We start from the raw sequence: 17,797 nt of genomic DNA on the forward strand, positions 1-17,797 counted from the left end.
ATATAAATGTCAAAACAAAAGCAAACTTATTCTCAAAAGGCAATTCTACATTATGTTACGGCAACCAAACTGTTTCTTTACATGTAAAAAAAAAAGTATTTTGAGTTTGTTGTTGTTTTTGTCCAGAGACATTTTGTGCACATCAGCAATGCTTCCTTTGGTGTAAGTCCCAAAATTAAAAGGAGTACATTTATGTTTATTCTGTCAATTATGGCAATTGGTCTTCTGGTACAATACCATTCAAATGGTGCCTTCTTGCTTGGTGTTGAACAGGTGCCTTTGTTACCTGCAGTAGAGAGATTCAAAATCATGCAGAAAAGAAAATGGAGCAACACTAAATCAGCGCAACCACATTCACGAAGTAATTAGGCCCACCGGTGCCTCAAGCTGTTGATTGGCTTGAGATGAGGCCACACTAGCAGCACATGAAGCACAAAAGGGTGGAGGATCTGGCATTGTGGCCCTTCACAGCATGAAAGCCAGAAGTTAAAGAAACGTTTTCTGCATCCTGCACTTCTACAGAGGTTGCAACATGGCTGTTGGTTCATATGTTCTAATACGGAGTTGAGCAAGCTCGTGCAGCATAGTTTGCAAAATGACCACATCACTCAACAAAGCCCAATGTACTTGAGATTGTTCTGAATGATGACGTCGGTCACGGCATCAAACACAAACTGGATGTTACTTGTATCTGTGGCGCAAGTAAAGTGCGAATATATCTCTTTTGTCTCCTTGTTTCTATTGAGTTCCTCAAACTGCCGCTGGATGTAAACAGCTGCCTCTTCATATGTGTTTTGTCCTGGGTACTCTGGGAAACACGTCGTAAGGGGAATGCGCCGGATTTTTTCGGCTAACAGATCCTTCTTGTTGAGGAACAGTATGAGAGACGTGTGCACAAACCAGTTGTTGTTGCAGATCGAGTCGAATAGGCGCAGACTCTCAGCCATTCGGCTCTGTAAAGAAAAATATGATATTAGAACGTGTACACATTAGTCACGAACAGCATTTTGTCGGCTATTGGATCAACTGCTTGAGGGGTTACAATTGGCAACAAAAACAATTTGCTCAACATTCAAATTGAACTTGAAACTTACTGCACAGCTAAGAATGTGTAGCATTTAATACAGCACTTGCAACACGTGAAAAAAAACAACCATACAAATTGGCTGTTTGGCTCATCATACCTGCGCTGTATCCACGTCACATTTAAATCATGTACTCATCCCAGGGCCATTTTAGTATGACTTGGGTAATACATGATATAATTGATGACACCATCTTCTCCTTTATGAGAAACAGTTAAACTCAAACCATAATATCCACCAAAATGTTTTGCACTCGTGGATGGCTGAAACCACAAACTGCCCAACAATTTCCAACTGGAACTGATAACGAGAATGCAGGCCACACAAAGCTCAAAGTGCAAGCAACACAAAACATATTTTTAGCTGTTTAATTAAAATGTTGTGGCATGCAAGCTTTCAGCATTGCCACCAACTAAGAGCAATTATCTACTCAAAAGTCTTTTTTTCTTTTGCATGAAGGCCATCAGAGACGACCAAGGCATGATGTTCGCCAACATTTACCTGAGGGAGCATTGCTGACAGTGGGCTGTTGAAGGGATTAAAAAGAAAAAGTAATTATGAATATTCTGATGAATAATTCTAGTAGCTAAAGCCAGGCCATATGGATATTTGCATTTTAGCAAATAATGCAGTGCACAACAGTTAAATCCAGACTATTGTATGACATGGTAATCCAGGCGATGGAATTGGATCGCTCAATATTATACTCATACATACAAAACAGATGCTCAGAGTTTAATAAGACAAACACACCATCGCACCAGGGAACAAGTTTCTAAAATAATGTGGGGATATACAAAGCAGAACTTTTCAATTTAAAAATGGTTTTCCGCGAGATCATTTTGTTATGTGTATAAGCCAGGAGTGACACAAGCAAGCAAAATAATATGATTTATCTGCGTCAAAATGAGTACATTAATAAGCCGGGGCACAGGCACAGGGCATTTGCCATTCATTTTGTGAGGGGGACGAAGGTCATTTGTCCTGTGTCGGAGTGGCGACCTGTCCAGGATTGTGTCCAGTAGCCAAGGAGACTGCTTAGGCAGCACCAACGCTCTGCACAGAGTATGGTCCCAATCGATGGATGGATGGATGAAGGTGTTGAATAAAACAAAAAACTACCACTAAATCCAAAATAAAGTACTTATTTGTAGAGAAAGAAAATCAGCCAAGTGGGAATTTGGGTGGAATAAGCAGATAGAGGTCAAAATATGTAAAAAAAAAAAAAACACCTTTTTTCCTACAGGGTCTAAGGCTCATGGAAGAGCTGTCACACAAAGCATGCATCATACACATGCAGACAGACACAAGACACACGACCCGACTTGACACACACAGCCAGTGACCTGGGGAAAGTGAACTAACTCAGCGGGGCACTCTGGGTTTGGTTAATCACCTTTCTTGTGATTCCATTTTTGACGTCACTTTTCGCTCCATCAGTGAGACAAAGGAGAATTCTCCCCTCACCCCCACTCCTACCCAAATGGACGCCAACCAACGGTATTTATCTGTGCTCTATCCCCAAATACTGAGCATCAAGCAAGGAAGTAGCATATGCCATCTTTAAAGTTTTTGGTAAAGTAAAGTAAAGCAGCATAGGTTCAGAATAGAACATTCAACCTCTCAGACTCAGAGCAGACATTCTATCCATAATGCCATCGAGTCTGGTAACTTTTAATGAACAAGTAAGTTCAAAAAATTGTTGTAATGAATCTCCACCGCACAAGTCACGTCCAGAAAATAGCTTCAGGAAGAAGGAATTTTCTATAAAACCAGAACGGCACTCAGTTGAGTGCATACCCCTGCCAGACTGAACAGTTTACGTTTGGTATCTCACTGATCAGCCGGATCTGGATCCAAAAACTTAATCAAAATTTAATGGCTTGTGCTCATCTCCTACCCAAATAATCCACCAAGTTTTGTCATTATCCATCTGCAACTGGATGAAATATTCTTCACATAGTTTCTCTCCCAATGGTGAAAAATCACTTTAAGAATTCTCAGATGTGGATCTTCACCAAAATTGAATCAATTCGTCATTGTCACACACCCAACCTGTTCACCAAGTTTCATCCGAATCTGTCAATTTTTGAGATATCCTGCTCAAAGACAAACAGGCAGGTGTGAAAACATAATCTCTGTCCACCTTCGCTGACAGAGGTAATTAATAAGTACTCTTAAGCTCATCTCATATGGAAATCAAGGCACCTTATGATTGCAATTGGTGCAAGTATAATAACATCAACTACCCTTAAAGCATGAATAACCTTCTTTTGATTTTCCAGGTTCAGCACCACTGGCCTGATAGTATCAGATTATCAAAATAATGACCTATATGATACCCAATTCGATTTATGTGATATCATTTGTAGTTGTGAGTAGAAAACGCGTATGGTAGTGCCTTAAGGCTTGAATCATGGTATTTGAGCGAAGAAAAGCTGAGAAGTATATTCTGTTTGTTCTTATGCAATATGGACAAGATGTATGCTATATGGGATCAATAGCAGGGTAAAATTTTGCAGGTTTAAAAAAAAAAAAGATTTTGCAATTTTCTGCTCTGAGATTGTGTAATTGGTGTTTCCCTTGTCTTATTCCAGTAATAATAACTCATTTTCTCAGGTGGAGTCATTGCATTACAGATACAATTGAGTTATACAGTCAATCCAACTGGGAATTAACTGCTGGCCATGGAGATAACGTGTAATTCAGCTTTTATCCGCTGAGTTATCCACATGGGTTATCCCGATTGGAATTAATCTGTGGGGATAATTCGGTCAAACAAAGCCGTTGGTGGACGTCCTAAAATAGCAAAAATAATCGATTGACAAAATATCATTCATGATATTTGATGAAAATTCATGAATGAATGAATGTCCTCAGCGCAAGACACCTTCCTCGGATACACAATCATTCAGTTATTCCTCAAAAAACAATTCATTAGTGTGTCGTGAATATCTTAAAATGTAAAATGCAAAGCACACATCGAGCAGACATGACGTTTATCTTCCCATTATGTCACTTACTCCAGCGCAAGGTTAATAAACATCTTCAGCACGATCGCAAATTGAGGTTGAAAAGCATTCATGAGAATTGAGGTTTATTAACTTGCGCCAATTCAATCTAGCAGCAAAATATCCTCGGTTCCAGGAAAACCTTTAATAAACACCAGCATGACTTGCACCAAGATGCATTTATTTTTCACCTCTTTGGGCTTTTATTGCTCAATAAACATTTCAAGTTTTCTTGAAATCTGCACCGGTCTTTGGCTTAAAGTAGAAATCTCATATCATCCCATCTTGTCTTTAGCTAACATGCCAATTTTCCTGCCCATGGTACAACAAGTACTTGCCTTGAAACAACTTGTCTTCTCTTACTGGAAGGAAAATCTGACCGAAGGCAACCTCAAATTATGAACACAAGGTCCTCAACAAGTGTGTGTTCACTCTCAGGAGAGCCAGCATACAACATCTGACCAACCTCATGATTTAACTTTCAAACTCGTCTCCCTCCTCGAAAACTTGGCGGCACCTTCATAAGTCTCCCTTTCCCTCCATCCATTTGACTTTAAATGGCATCACAGTTGACTGCTCATTTGAAGGCCGAATGCCTCAATTATGTTTGCTGCAGTCTGACAAACAAACCCTCCAATCCACTTCCTTGACAATCCTCTTGAAGAAGACAATCCTCAGTCACTCAAACTTTTTGGGCTTTACTATCAGCCAAGAAATTTCTTTGCCTACACGTATACAAGTTGGCCTCCAAAGCCAGTCACCGACTGGGCAATCCTCCTTCGTACAAAGTCTTTCCTTGCACACTGAAACTTTATCTTCCAACAAGGCCATCATCTACAGCCTGAAGGAGTACTGCTTTCCCATCTGGGCTGGCGCCCTTGCCTCACACCTTGATCAGCTTGTTGCAATGGAAACCAAGTCTTTCAAGATCATTGGAATCTCCCACGATGAAGCTCAGTCTCTGAACCGATGTCTGTTGTTCTCTTTGGATTCCATTGTCTCCTCTCTGGTCTTTCACATTCTGACCTTTACATGCTGTGTCCCCCCTCCAGGTTTCTGCAAGGCAAATGTGGTCTGCCAGTAACACACTTTGGTGAAACTCCGAAAATCCAGACTCTCTCCAGGGCTTCAAGACAGATCTTCGGATTCAGATCTTCACCAAAATCGAACCAATTCGTCATGGTCACACAGCCAACCTGTCCACCAAGTTTCATCCGAATCCGTCCACAACTTTTTGATAATATATTGTGCTATATATCGGTTTAGCCCTCAATGGTGAAGAATCACTGAAAAAATTATAAGGGCACTCTGGAGAGCATATACCTCCACCACGTAATACCTGATCCACGTGAACATATTGGGCACATTACATTTTTTAAATATCATGCCATACAGTACTATATTGTTTTTGGCCCTTTTTCTCAATGGTGAAGAATCACTTTAAAAATTAAATAATTCTCATATCCAGATCCGGATTCGGATCCTCACAAAAATTGAAAGAATTAGTCCTTGCAACACACTCGACATGTCCACCAATATTCATCCGAATCCGTCCACAACTTTTTGAGATATCGTGCTATATATCATTTTTATCCCGATTTCTCAATGGTGAATAATCACTTAAAAAGTCTAATAGTCAGATCCAGATCCAGATTTTCACCAAAATCTAATCAGCTCGTCCTTGTCACACACCCAATCTGTCCACAAAATTTCATCCGGATCCTTCCACAACTTTTTGAGATATCCTGTACACAGACAAACAAACAGACAAACAAGCAGTCATAGACTGGTACTTACGAAATCGTCAACTTGACCTCTGACCTTGTCTAATAAAAGCTGTCTCTCGAGAAGGTAGCGACGCAAACCAGAAGTTTCTACGATGATTCTGTACCAAGCCATCAAAAATCGAATGTTTGACCTCACTATGACCTTGACCTTTGACCGATTTTGACCAAAATCTAATCAGCGCGAGCCACCACCCTCCTGAATCACGTGGTGTACTTTGACATTGGTAGCTTCTTCCGTTCTCGAGTTATCGTGTCTAAAAAAACACACACAAACACACACACAAACAAACACACAAACAGAGGACGGAAGTCATCAATATACTTACGAAATCTTTAGATTTCGTAAGTAACAAACAGACAGACAGAAAGGGGTGAAAACATAACCTCCTTCACCTTCGGTGGCGGAGGTAATTAATCCCCCTCCCTCCTTCCCTTCCCTTTGCACACTTCTCTCCCAGACTGCTCCTGGAAGGAGTGGGTGCTATTAGTTTGGAAATTCGAGACTTCTTGACAACCTCCACAAAGAATAGGGCTTTGGCCAACTACCAATGCCAAAATTCAAATGACCTGAGTCATGAAAAGCAATGATTGTTCAAAAAAACATGCAACAGTTCACAAAGGGTTAAATTGTTTTTCCACAGACATCTTTGTAAGTACAGTACCATATATGTGGAAACTGTAGACCTGTCCATGATGGCACCACAATACCACAATAAAAGGATATGTTTGCAGTGCAGTGCTTGTTCTGCCTGTAAATATTATACACATCTTGGTTTGATGTCTTTGGCTTGATTCACCCACTGCAAGGTTCAAACTTAGCTCGAGCCACTCTGCGTCTATTTTCATAATTACTTCGTTTGTTTATGTTCTTAAAAGCCTGGTTTGAAAGAACCCCACCATGCTCCCTTTTAAGGAAATAGCTGAGCTTTTCGTTTGTTTTATGTTTTAAGGACGTAGTCACACAATAACGATTGATGGGTGAATTAAACCTTGTATTTAGAATTGCAATGTCTGAAGGAGTTTAGGCAAAATAAGTTTGGTTTAACGAGTACGAACATCAAATTGTCATGTACCTGTGAGCAACTTCAACCTACGGACTGTTTGTGAAAATTCCCATTCCTGAAAACCATGAACTCTTGAAATCCTACTTGAAAACTTGAAGAATCCTACTGTATTAAACAAGAGTGAGAATTGCTTTGCAATACACGTCACCCAGCGGTTCAAATGAATGTTCGTTTATTTGGGCGGTGTGTAACGGTGTGTTCGGTGCTGAAAATAATTATAATAATAATAACCCGATGTACATACATGAAGCAAAACCATGTGTACAGCTTATGTACATATATAATATATTGTGGTTATATACCTGGGATCATTCCAATTGCACTGGGCCACGACTAACACCCAGGCCAAAGGCCTGAGACCGACCGGTCTGTGCTGCTCCATAGGGACGCATGATTCTATTGGGATGGAGTCAGGACAGCTGTCCAGCCACTGGGTGTAAATTACTGGGGTGGAGTCAGGACAGCTGAACACTGACCCATGTATAACGTGTGATATTTTCTAAGTCTAAAAAGGGCAAAACTCTGAAAAATTGATGAAATGCCATGAAACTCGAACTTGTTCTGTAACTTATCATAGTAAATCCATGTACCAAGTTTCAGTTGAATATGTTAAAGGGAATGGGGGGGGGGAGTCTGAAAAACCACAGACAGACAGACAGACAGACAGACAGACAGACAGACAGACAGAGAGCAAACCTACAATCTTCTCTGGTGAAACCGGAAGGGGGCTAATAAGGAGTGTGTGTGTGTGTGTGTGTGTGTGTGTGTGTGTGTGTGTGTGTGTGTGTGTGTGTGTGTGTGTGTGTGTGTGTGTGTGTGTGTGCACGTGCGCGTGTGTACATTTGAAAAGTCAGAGAAAAAGGGCTGCTCCAACCTCCACCAAGTTTTGCATTCATGTCGATAGTACCCAGGGTAAAAAAATATATATCCTCCCCACCCCCACGACGATGGGTATGGGGGACAGGACGGATCATAATACTTGGTTACGGTAGTTTCTTTGAATGTTTTGTGCCGCATTCAACAGCTCAGTTCATAATGGTGGCGTGTCTGGGTGTCCATGCTAGTGTTTGAGACCGGTCGCTTTAGATTGTTGGCCTTGACATGTAGTGCCGAATGAGTAACACAAACGATTTGACATATTCATTGTTTCTATATTACCTCCATCAACAGATTAACAACATGTCAGGATAAAAGTCGTAAATGCTGAGTTGAACAAACGTCCTGAACTCATGGACTTAGTTAAGTAAAGCACGTCGTCTGGGACCCGGCCGTCGGTTTACCGCCAAACACTGCTGATTGTGACGTCATCGATTCCCTCTTTGAAAATTCTATCTATATTCGATTTTTTTGAATGCGCTATCACCTGCATAAATACATGGAATGCATAATGTGAAGATTTCGGAAGTATGAACAGAATATGTTCAGAGAAAAATGTGTTGGAAGTTGCAGGCTTTTGCCCATTATATTGTGATTCATTCAATACATTTAGTTTTTAAGGTGGAGTTATAGAGTTTTAAAAATGATAAGCATGCCTCCAATCGCTTTGCTGAGGGGTTTCATTAAAAAACAGCATGTTGTACTTCACAAACATATTGAATATCTATCTATGAGTTTCAATGACGATGCATAATGAAGTGAAACACCTGAAAAAGGCTTTTTATAACACGTAATTCTTGTTTTCGTGGGTGTGGTCGTTATTGTCGGTGAACTTCTTTCATGAACTTTTTAACTGATATTTTGTTTTTTTTTCTTGCTTTGAGAAGTATCACAGTATTTAATTTTGTGATTCAAAATCAAATTCCTTCGTCCTTGTCATAAATACAACCTGTCCACAAGGTTTCATCTGGATCCGTCCATAGCTTCTTGAGATATTATGGTCTATATTGTTTATGGCCCTATGGCTCAATAGTAAAGGATTATTCAAAGATTTCGAGCATCCGGATCTGGATCTTCACCAAAATCTAATCGTTTCATCCTTGTCACAGAACCAACCGACAAATTTCATTCCAATGTGTCCACAACGATTTGAAATATCCTGTTCACAGACAAACAGACAGACTGGGGTGAAAATATAACCTCCAAATGAAGCTTTATGGACACGAGAAACTTAGTTCCTTTCATATATCGATGCTAATCATGAGGTTCCTGAACAAACGGGGTGTAAGTGCCCAAAAACCAGCTGGTTTTTGCTCTACCCAGAGGTATGTTTTCATCATTAATCAGAATGTTGGTCAACTCTACCCTTCACTGATTTACTGCATTTAATGACACCATCCATTAATTTGACAGTTTAAAATAACAAACTATTGCACGTATTTTTTTTCACTGGTTTTGACCAACTTAGTTATCGTGGGATTTAATTTCGACCAATCATGGTATTTGAGCTGAGCTGAGTTGTGGTGATTCTCACACCACGAGCCTTTTCTTGTTTCTCAGCACCCTTAATAATGATGCCGAAGCATAAAGCAATGGAGAAAGGTTATTGTTGTTCACACTTTCGACTTTGCACATTTAGTTGACTTCTCACATGCATTTGTAAACCAGCGACGGATGTAAATCATTCCTTTGTTTTCGGTTATTATTGAACTGAGTGAAGTTTCACCATGGCTCCCAAGAGGAAAACCCCCGTCAGCAAGGCAATGCCATATAAATATCAGACCTGTGATGACCACAGTCATTTAAAATCCAATCTTACCAAGAAATTGACAAAGGTAAAGAAGCCCGAAATACAGGTAGATAGCTCCATTTGATGATTAACCAATGGTGACCATAAAATCTATATCTTTTGACATGAGTGGCCGGACCGATGCCTCCGGGTTGGAGGTGACGCTTTCTTGGAATGTGCATGCACAGGACTTACATCTATTGGAGATCTGGCGGGGGCGGGGGGGGGTGGAGGGAGGCAAGAGTGCTCATTGTGCTAAACACACACATGCACACACAATTCTTCGCCAGATTATCTGTCCGTTCAGGGAAGGGCTTCAAAATCAAATATCCGCCATTAATTTCATTCCTTGGTGGTTCTCAGTCGGTGCTCTGGTTAAGTGATTGGGTGTACGTGTGGATATTTGGATAAACGAGTGTGTCCTGAGACGAATAAGGTAAATAGAGTGTTTTGGGGGTCTCAGGTTCTGATTGTATTCATGTTCAAAAATTTCCTGTGCTTTGAGGCCTCACAAAGCTAAACTTTTTTGGGCTATACCAAGATTTATTCTTGTGATATATTTTTGACTATCGCTGATGAAGTTTAAGACTCGACTACAAAAACAAATCCAGAGAAAAATCGGAAACATTTTGACTTTTTTACTCAAACAAAGGCATTTAAAATAAATAACTAAATAGATGTCGCTTTTGGAGCTGTTCCATCGAGGGTGTTCATAAGGTCTGTTTGAGTTGTGTTTGCATTTTTAGAGGTCCCTCGAGGTGTTCTGAATGAAATTTGGAGAAATCTGGAAAAAAATGAACAGGTCCCTGCTGATGTTTTGTTACATGAATGCATACTATATTTGAAAGCTTATCTCAGCTGTGTGGACAGGGGTTCAGACCTGTCACCTTGGGTTTTCAATATCTGTCTCTTCCCTGGATTTCTTTTGATTTAATGTGGAACATCTTGAGGGACTTCGAGCAATGTGATGTGTGCATACTATATGGGACCCCTTTGTAAGGTCTTCCTGGCCACATGGAAAGGAGGGGGGGTAGGGATTGGAGACAAGAGGGGAGAGTGGTTTGGGGGGAGATCGGGGGGGGGAGAGGGAGAGAGAGAGAGGGGGGTGGGGGAGGGGTGGAGGCAGATATTTATATATTTTATATACATATACAATATAAATATATATAATAGGCTAATGCATCTATCTGTCTGTCCCATACTGAACATGTAAAACACTCCTCAAGGAGAAAAAAACATGAAGTAAACGTTGCTTCAAATGAATCCAAACCTACAGGAAAATTATATATATATATATATATATATATATATATATATATATATATATATATATATATATATATATATATATATATATATATATGTTTTCTATTGGACACTTTTATTCCAAACCTATAAATTCCGTTCTGACACTTAATAAATGTAATTACATGTAATTATTATCCTTGTGTTGTCAAGGACACAAGAGGGCTTACAAACTTCACTGACTCCCCATCCCTCTCTTGAAGTATCATTAATGCAGAAAACCATGAATTGTTATCATATTTTCATTCCTCGAAGGCTCTTTACGAAGGGAATTTTTTGTAGAAAATTCATCTGCAGCTGCACTCTCCTTGGGGGGCATTGGGGGTTGTGTTCAACTTGCAAGTCGACAAACAACTTCATTCTTTATCTCCACATTAAAAACAAGAAAAGGGGCAATCAGAGATTGCAGACCCTCACCAGCACTTGTTTTGTGTGGTGTTTGTGTCCTGGTGTGTTATGTAATTAATAATAGACATAACTAGAACTGCAACTTTATAACTGTTGGCAGTGATGACCGGGTACCAAGACGTCCCGCTTTGATGCAACCCCGCTTTGATCGGACACTTGATCCTGACCCATGACGTTTATTATTACTCAAAGTAATTCAGAATGGGATTAAAATAAATTCAATTCAAATCAAATGGAAGACCAAATAGGGACAGTCCTGCATTGGAGTAATCAGAAGGAATCCAAACAAGCAAAAAGCAAAGACAAAGTCATCAGGAGGAACCTGGATAGGATTGAGGTTTCAGGTGTAACTTCTCCACCCTCAAACCCCTCCAGGCACAGCCAAGTGAGCGTTATTCAAAAAAAACAAATCATGAGGAACCCAGATTCAAAAAAATTAAACAATTCTGACTGCCAGACCACGTGTCCTATCAGGTTGAAATTTTCTAACATATATTCCCCATCACTATTAGATCATAATTGAGGAGTTACATATCGATCGATGAAGTGGTTCAAGAGAAAATTCTTAAAAATATTTTCATTCAATCCAATATGGCTGCCAGATCATGTGACCTATCAATTATTCGTGAACACCCTGGTATCTCTAAGGGTTGGGGAACATGTGTGTGATGTTTCCCCTTACTCTGTCCAGCTGTTCTGGAGGGTGTTTTTAAAGGTTTTAGGGTAAGTCCAACATGGCTGTGAAACCATAAAACTTATGATGTCATAATTATCAGTAAAACAATCTGCATGAGTAGTCGCTCATATGGTGAAAATTTTGTGTCAATCCGATTAGCGGTTGCAGAGAAAAAGCAAACTCACTTTTTTGTGGACAAACAAACAAACAAACAAACAAACAAACAAGAAAAAGAGCAATCAGAGATTGCAGATCCTCACCATGACTTGTTTTGTGTGGTGTTTGTTTAGATTTAAGTGGTGTATTTGGTGTGGCGTTTGTGTACTGGTGCGTTACATAATTCATATTCGACATAAATAGAATTGCCACTTTATAGCTGCTGGCAGTGATGACCGGGTACCATCTTGTCCTGCTTTGATGGGACAACAAACCTGTTCCAAGACGTTTATTAGCCCCAGTTGGACTTATTCTGAAATGGGGGCTTATGGATTTGGTCTCGATTTTCATGTCTGTGCATGTGTGCATGTGTGCATCTGCAACCATATCTCGGACATGTGTGACCCGATTTTATTCGTACTTGGCACAAAGACAATAAATGGTGGTATACAGATGCACCTCATTTTGTTTTGCGATGCAATTAAATATGGCCGACTGGTGGCAATTTTAGTTCTTCCGGTTCTGGGTTTGGAGCGACGGCAGGGTCTTTCAGGGCTCTCTGCTGACGATCTCAAAGTTAAGTTTCCGGTCGTTATCTGTCCCGTTTTAACTGTTTATTTTCTCACCTACATGTTACTGTGTGTTCCTAGTTCGGTTTTGTTTCAAAAATCGTTTTATTTTGTGGGTTTTCGTCGACCTTGTCTTACCGGTTTGCTTGAGGCCTACCAATCCTTCCTCTCTTGGTGTACAATGGTTTATATTTGTATTTTCTCCCTTTTACCTTCAATTCCTATTTTCCACACTTTCCCAACGTACCAATCCCTTCCAACTAAACACTCTGTTTCTTGCGTTACATCCAAAACAAAATAAAACAAAACGAAGCAAAAAAACTACCTTTCTCTTTGCATACCCATGAGTCCCGATCCTTCTTCTGCCTCCTCTTCTTCATCTTCTTCCTACTTCCGCCAGCACACCATCTTTATTCTACTTGAGCTGACCCTCTCTCGCCATTACCTTCACGATTTCTTCCTACAACCTTTCATTCCCGAATTTTACCTATCCTTCAAAAATACATCAAAATTAATAATTTTCCTGGATCCTTTCGATCTACACACCTCCTGTAACCACGTGTCTCTCTCCACCCTCTTCCTGATATTTTCATCGACCCAGCAGCTTCACTCTGCGTTTACCGTTATAAATTCACCATACACCTCCACGATTTTACTTGAACCTTTCCTTTTCCAAATGTAATGCAATCCTTATTTAAAATAAATAAATAAATTTCACTTTTGACGATACACCTCCCACAGCCACGTGCTTCTCCCGTAACCACGTGATCTGTTTACACCCCCTGCATTTACCGATCCAAATTCACCATTCACCTCACGATATTTTCCACATTTCCATTACCTAATCTGATGAAAACTCTCTCAAATAATAATAATAATAATAAAAAAAACTATCTCTTATAATGCTTCATCTTCCTCTTTCACACATGTGGTACTCTTTACTGTATCATAATGCACTACTCTTCTCCAATTTCAACAGACTGCTCTCAATTCGACCTTTCCCTCATACCTTGCCTAAAAATTCAACTGTTACAACGTTTCTTCTCTCCATTCTCTTAATTCGCCCTTATTGCATCCATCAAGAAATGTCTTCATTTTTAGGCATTTCTGACCTAAAAAAAATTAAATCCCAGTTTGCTATGAATGTTCGCTTTCAATGAATCATTATTTTTTACTAACTTCAGTGCCAACTCAACCCTCCCTCTCAAAGCAACCATCACACTCTTCTCCCTCCAAGCCTCCCTCTCACCTTTCTCAAAAACTCCCCCCCTCACCCTTTCTCCCTCAACTCTCCCCACTCACCCTTCTCCCACCATTTACCCCCCTCACTCACCCTTCTCAAAGTTGCCCCCCCTCTTATCCACAAAGCTGCCTCCTTCCCCTTCCCTCTCACCTCCATGCCATCACTCCACCTCCTCAAATCCTCAACTGCCTTCTGCCCCCTCTCTTGCCACCCCTCTCCCCCAGCACCACAGAGCCTTTTCTCCTCATCATCCGCCCCCCAAGCTATTCTGCAATCCCCCACGCTCATTCACAACTCTCCTTTCCTCCCCCCCTCCTCCCTTGTCCTACCACCCCTTCCCCTCACACCCCCTGCACCCAAGGCCTCCTCCCCTCCCTCTTCATTAACAGTGTGGACCTCAAATATCCGGGGCCTTCGCTCCAACCTTACAGATCTTTCCTTGCAGGTTGCCATTGACAAACTAGACATAATCTGCCTAACAGAAGCTTTCCTCCCTCAAGACGTCTCTGACTCCCAAGTATCTTTCCCTTGTTACTCCCTTCTCCGGTATGACAGACTTGAGCCTCGTCCTGGTGGAGGAGTTGCTCTCTTCATCAAAGACTACTCCTCACTTTGCATGCACTGCCCTCACTCCCCCACACCCCCAGAAATACCTCTGGCTACGGCCTGCCCTCAACTCCAACCTCGTGTTTATATGTGTACTGTACCGTCCACCGAACAGTGATGACTCCATCAACACCTCACCATCTGAAAACATGGACCAACTTCTATCTTCTCATCCAAACTCTCTCTTCCTCATATGTGGCGACTTCAATTGTCATCATGCCAGTTGGCGAGGTGTGGGTACCTCTCTCACCTGTCATGGCACTTCAGCAAAAGCTTTCTGCGACTCATTAGGACTGACTCAATCGGTCAATTTCCCGACCCGGATCTCAAGCAATGGTACTCCATCTCTTCTGGATCTGATTTTGACAAATTTCCCTGAAAATATCTGCTGTTCTTTCTCCGCTCCAATCGGTTCTTCTGACTACGTGCTTGTCAAAGTGGACATCTCTCTGGCTGTTATCAGAGAACCCCCTCAGTGCCGTCGAGTCTGGCATTTCACTCAAGCCGACTGGGAGGATCTCCAAACAGCCATCAAACTTCCAGACTGGTCTCCCATCGCTACTTTCTCCAACATCAACTCATCCTAGGAATTCTTTCAAAGAAACTTGCTCTCCCTCATGCACAGATTTATCCCCTCTTGTCTTCAGTTGTCCCACCCTTCCTCCCGCCGATGTTTACTGAAGCTTGTGGTGAGGCAGTTGTCCTGAATCAACTTGCCTTTGCCTCATGGAAAGCAAACCCAACTGAAGGTAATCTCAGTTCCTTCCATGAAGCTCGGAACAAGTGTGTATCTACTCTCAGGACAGCCAGAAAACATCTTTCGAAGCTCAAGTCTGAGCTCTCAAACCTCTCTCCCTCCTCCAAATCCTGGTGGCATCTAATCAAATCCATTTCTGGTGTATGTTCCCCCTCCATCCCCTCCCTTACCTCAACCGGCCGCACTGCTGATACCGCACCTGCAAAGGCTGAATGCCTGAACTCAGTGTTTCCATCGAAATCTTGTGTTCAAAACCCATCGCTTTCTGTACCCAACTGACCCAGTCACACCCAGCTGTCCCTGCACTCTGTGTCCTTTTCTTCTGACAAGGTGGAGAGCTTGCTGTCAAACCTCGACTCAGATTCTGCAACCAGTCCAGACGGCATCAGCCCAGGTGTCCTAAAAACCTGCTCTACTGCTCTTGCTCACCCTTTCTCTGTTCTATTCACCCTCTCATTTGCTCAAGGTCATCTGCCATCTTCTTGGAAATCAGCAAATATTACTGCCCTTCATAAAAAGGTGCAAAAACAAATCCCTGCAACTGCAGACCAATCAGCCTTCTCCCAAACATCCGCAAGTTTATGGAATCCATCATCGCTTCAGACATTAAATCCTTCCTCTTTTCCAATGGCCTGATTTCCAATCATCAATTTGGTTTCAGACCAGATCACTCGATCCTGGATATGTTACTTCTGCTCTCCCAACAATGGATGGAGGTCCTCAATGCCAGACATGAAATCAGAGCCATATCCTTAGACATATCGCATGCTTTTGACACGGTCTGGCATCCTGCCCTGCTCACCAAACTTTCTTCCAATGGTATCCATGGCCATCTCCAGTCATGGCTCACAGACTTACTCTTCTGTCGCAGTCAACGTGTGGCCCTAAATTGAGTTCTTTCATCCCCTCTTCCTGCCCAGGCTGGAGTTCCTCAAGGCAATGTTCTGGGCCCTGTTCTTTTTCTTGTTTTCATCAACAATCTCTCCGACTCCCTGGAAAATCCTCTATCTCTTCGCTGATTACTCCACCCTCTGCCGTACCATCTGTCATCCCTCAGACCGGCAAGCAGCAGCTTCTTCGCTCACTGCAGATCTGGGTACAATCACAAACTGGTCCAATACGTGGAACATGTCTTTCAATCCGGACAAATCTCACAATCTCACTATGTCTCTCCGAAGGGACCGTTTGGCAAACCCCCCAATCCACTTTCTCAACAATCCTCTGGAAGAAGTCCTTTCTTTCAAGCTTCTGGGTCTCACTATCTGCCATGATCTTTCCTGGGAAAGCCACATTTCCAACCCGGCCTCCAAATCCAGTCGCCGACTGGGAATCCTCCATCGTGCAAAGTCCTTCCTCGGCCCACCTGAGCTCCTGACCATGTACAAAGCTCTCATCCGTAGCCTGATGGAGTACTGCTCTCCTCTCTGGGCTGGTGCTCCTGCCTCCCACCTTTCTCGGCTTCACGCTGTGGAAACCAAGGCATTTCGGATCATTGGCATCTCCCGCGATGAGGCTGAGTCTTTGGGCCTCTCACTCTATAACCACAGGCAGGTCGGTGGTCTTTCTGTCTTCTACCGTCTCTTCGCCGGTCTCGCCCCCTTGCTGTGTCTGCGATTTGACCCCGCCTGTGTCGGGTGTGTTCGACACCGGGTGTTTTTTTTTAACAACAAAATGGCCACCATTTCAACCATATTGGATCTGATGTCCAAAAAATGATGTGCATATGTAAGCCATCATTCTTTATCTGTGTGCCAAGTTTGAACAACATCGGCAAATGCATATTTTAGAAATGGTTGAGGATGTGGTCACCATCAGGATTTTTACAACAAAAATGGCCGCCAGTCTTCCAGTCAGCCATCTTTGATGAGATTGCAAAATAAAGTGAGGTGCATCTGTATGCCATTGTGTACTGTGCTTTTGCTAAGTTTGAACAAAATCAGACCGTGCATGTTGGAGAAATGGTTAAGGACATGTTTTAGAAACAAAATGGCCACCAATCGGACATCTTGGATTTGATCTAAAAAAAAAAGAAACAATGTACATATGTAAGCCATCATTCATTATCTGTGTGCCAAGTTTGAACCACATTGGTAAATGCATTTCTGAGAAATGGTTGATGACGTGTTCAACATCGACTTTTTCTACATCTAAAATGGCTGCCAGTCGGCCATCTTGGATCTGATCTTGAAAAAATAAAAATGATGCTCACATGCACATCTTTATTCCTTATCTGTGTACCAAGTTCGAACAAGATCGGTAAATACATTCCCAAGAAATGGTTGAGGACGTGTTCAACACTGGGTTATTTTACAACTAAAATGGCCACCAGCAGGCCATCTTGGGTCTGATGTCGGTAAAAATGACGTGCATATGTATACCAGCATGTGTTGTCTTTGTGCCAAGTACAAATAAAATTGGTCCATACATGCCCGAGATATGGTTGCGGACGCACACACGCACACACA

At 41.8% G+C, this 17,797-nt stretch overlaps 2 protein-coding genes across 6 annotated transcripts in view; one reads left to right on the forward strand and one right to left on the reverse strand.

Annotated features, from left to right (window-relative positions):
- Positions 1-17,797, forward strand: part of RSPH14 (radial spoke head 14 homolog) — a 276,628-nt gene that overhangs the window by 79,165 nt on the left and 179,666 nt on the right. The gene's annotated exons all lie outside the window — the stretch shown is intronic.
- Positions 1-17,797, reverse strand: part of GNAZ (G protein subunit alpha z) — a 116,808-nt gene that overhangs the window by 514 nt on the left and 98,497 nt on the right. For both annotated transcript variants that reach the window (XM_085860545.1, XM_085860544.1), the window contains one exon: positions 1-953. This exon is cut by the window's left edge and continues 514 nt beyond it. In XM_085860545.1, the coding sequence (XP_085716671.1) occupies positions 609-953 (345 nt within the window). In that variant the 3' untranslated portion in view covers positions 1-608. The remainder of the gene's footprint in view (positions 954-17,797) is intronic.

This window comes from Eptatretus burgeri, chromosome 16 (genome assembly GCF_056783735.1).
Source record: "Eptatretus burgeri isolate ZD-2024b chromosome 16, Ebu_testis_v1, whole genome shotgun sequence".
Lineage (NCBI taxonomy): Eukaryota > Metazoa > Chordata > Myxini > Myxiniformes > Myxinidae > Eptatretus > Eptatretus burgeri.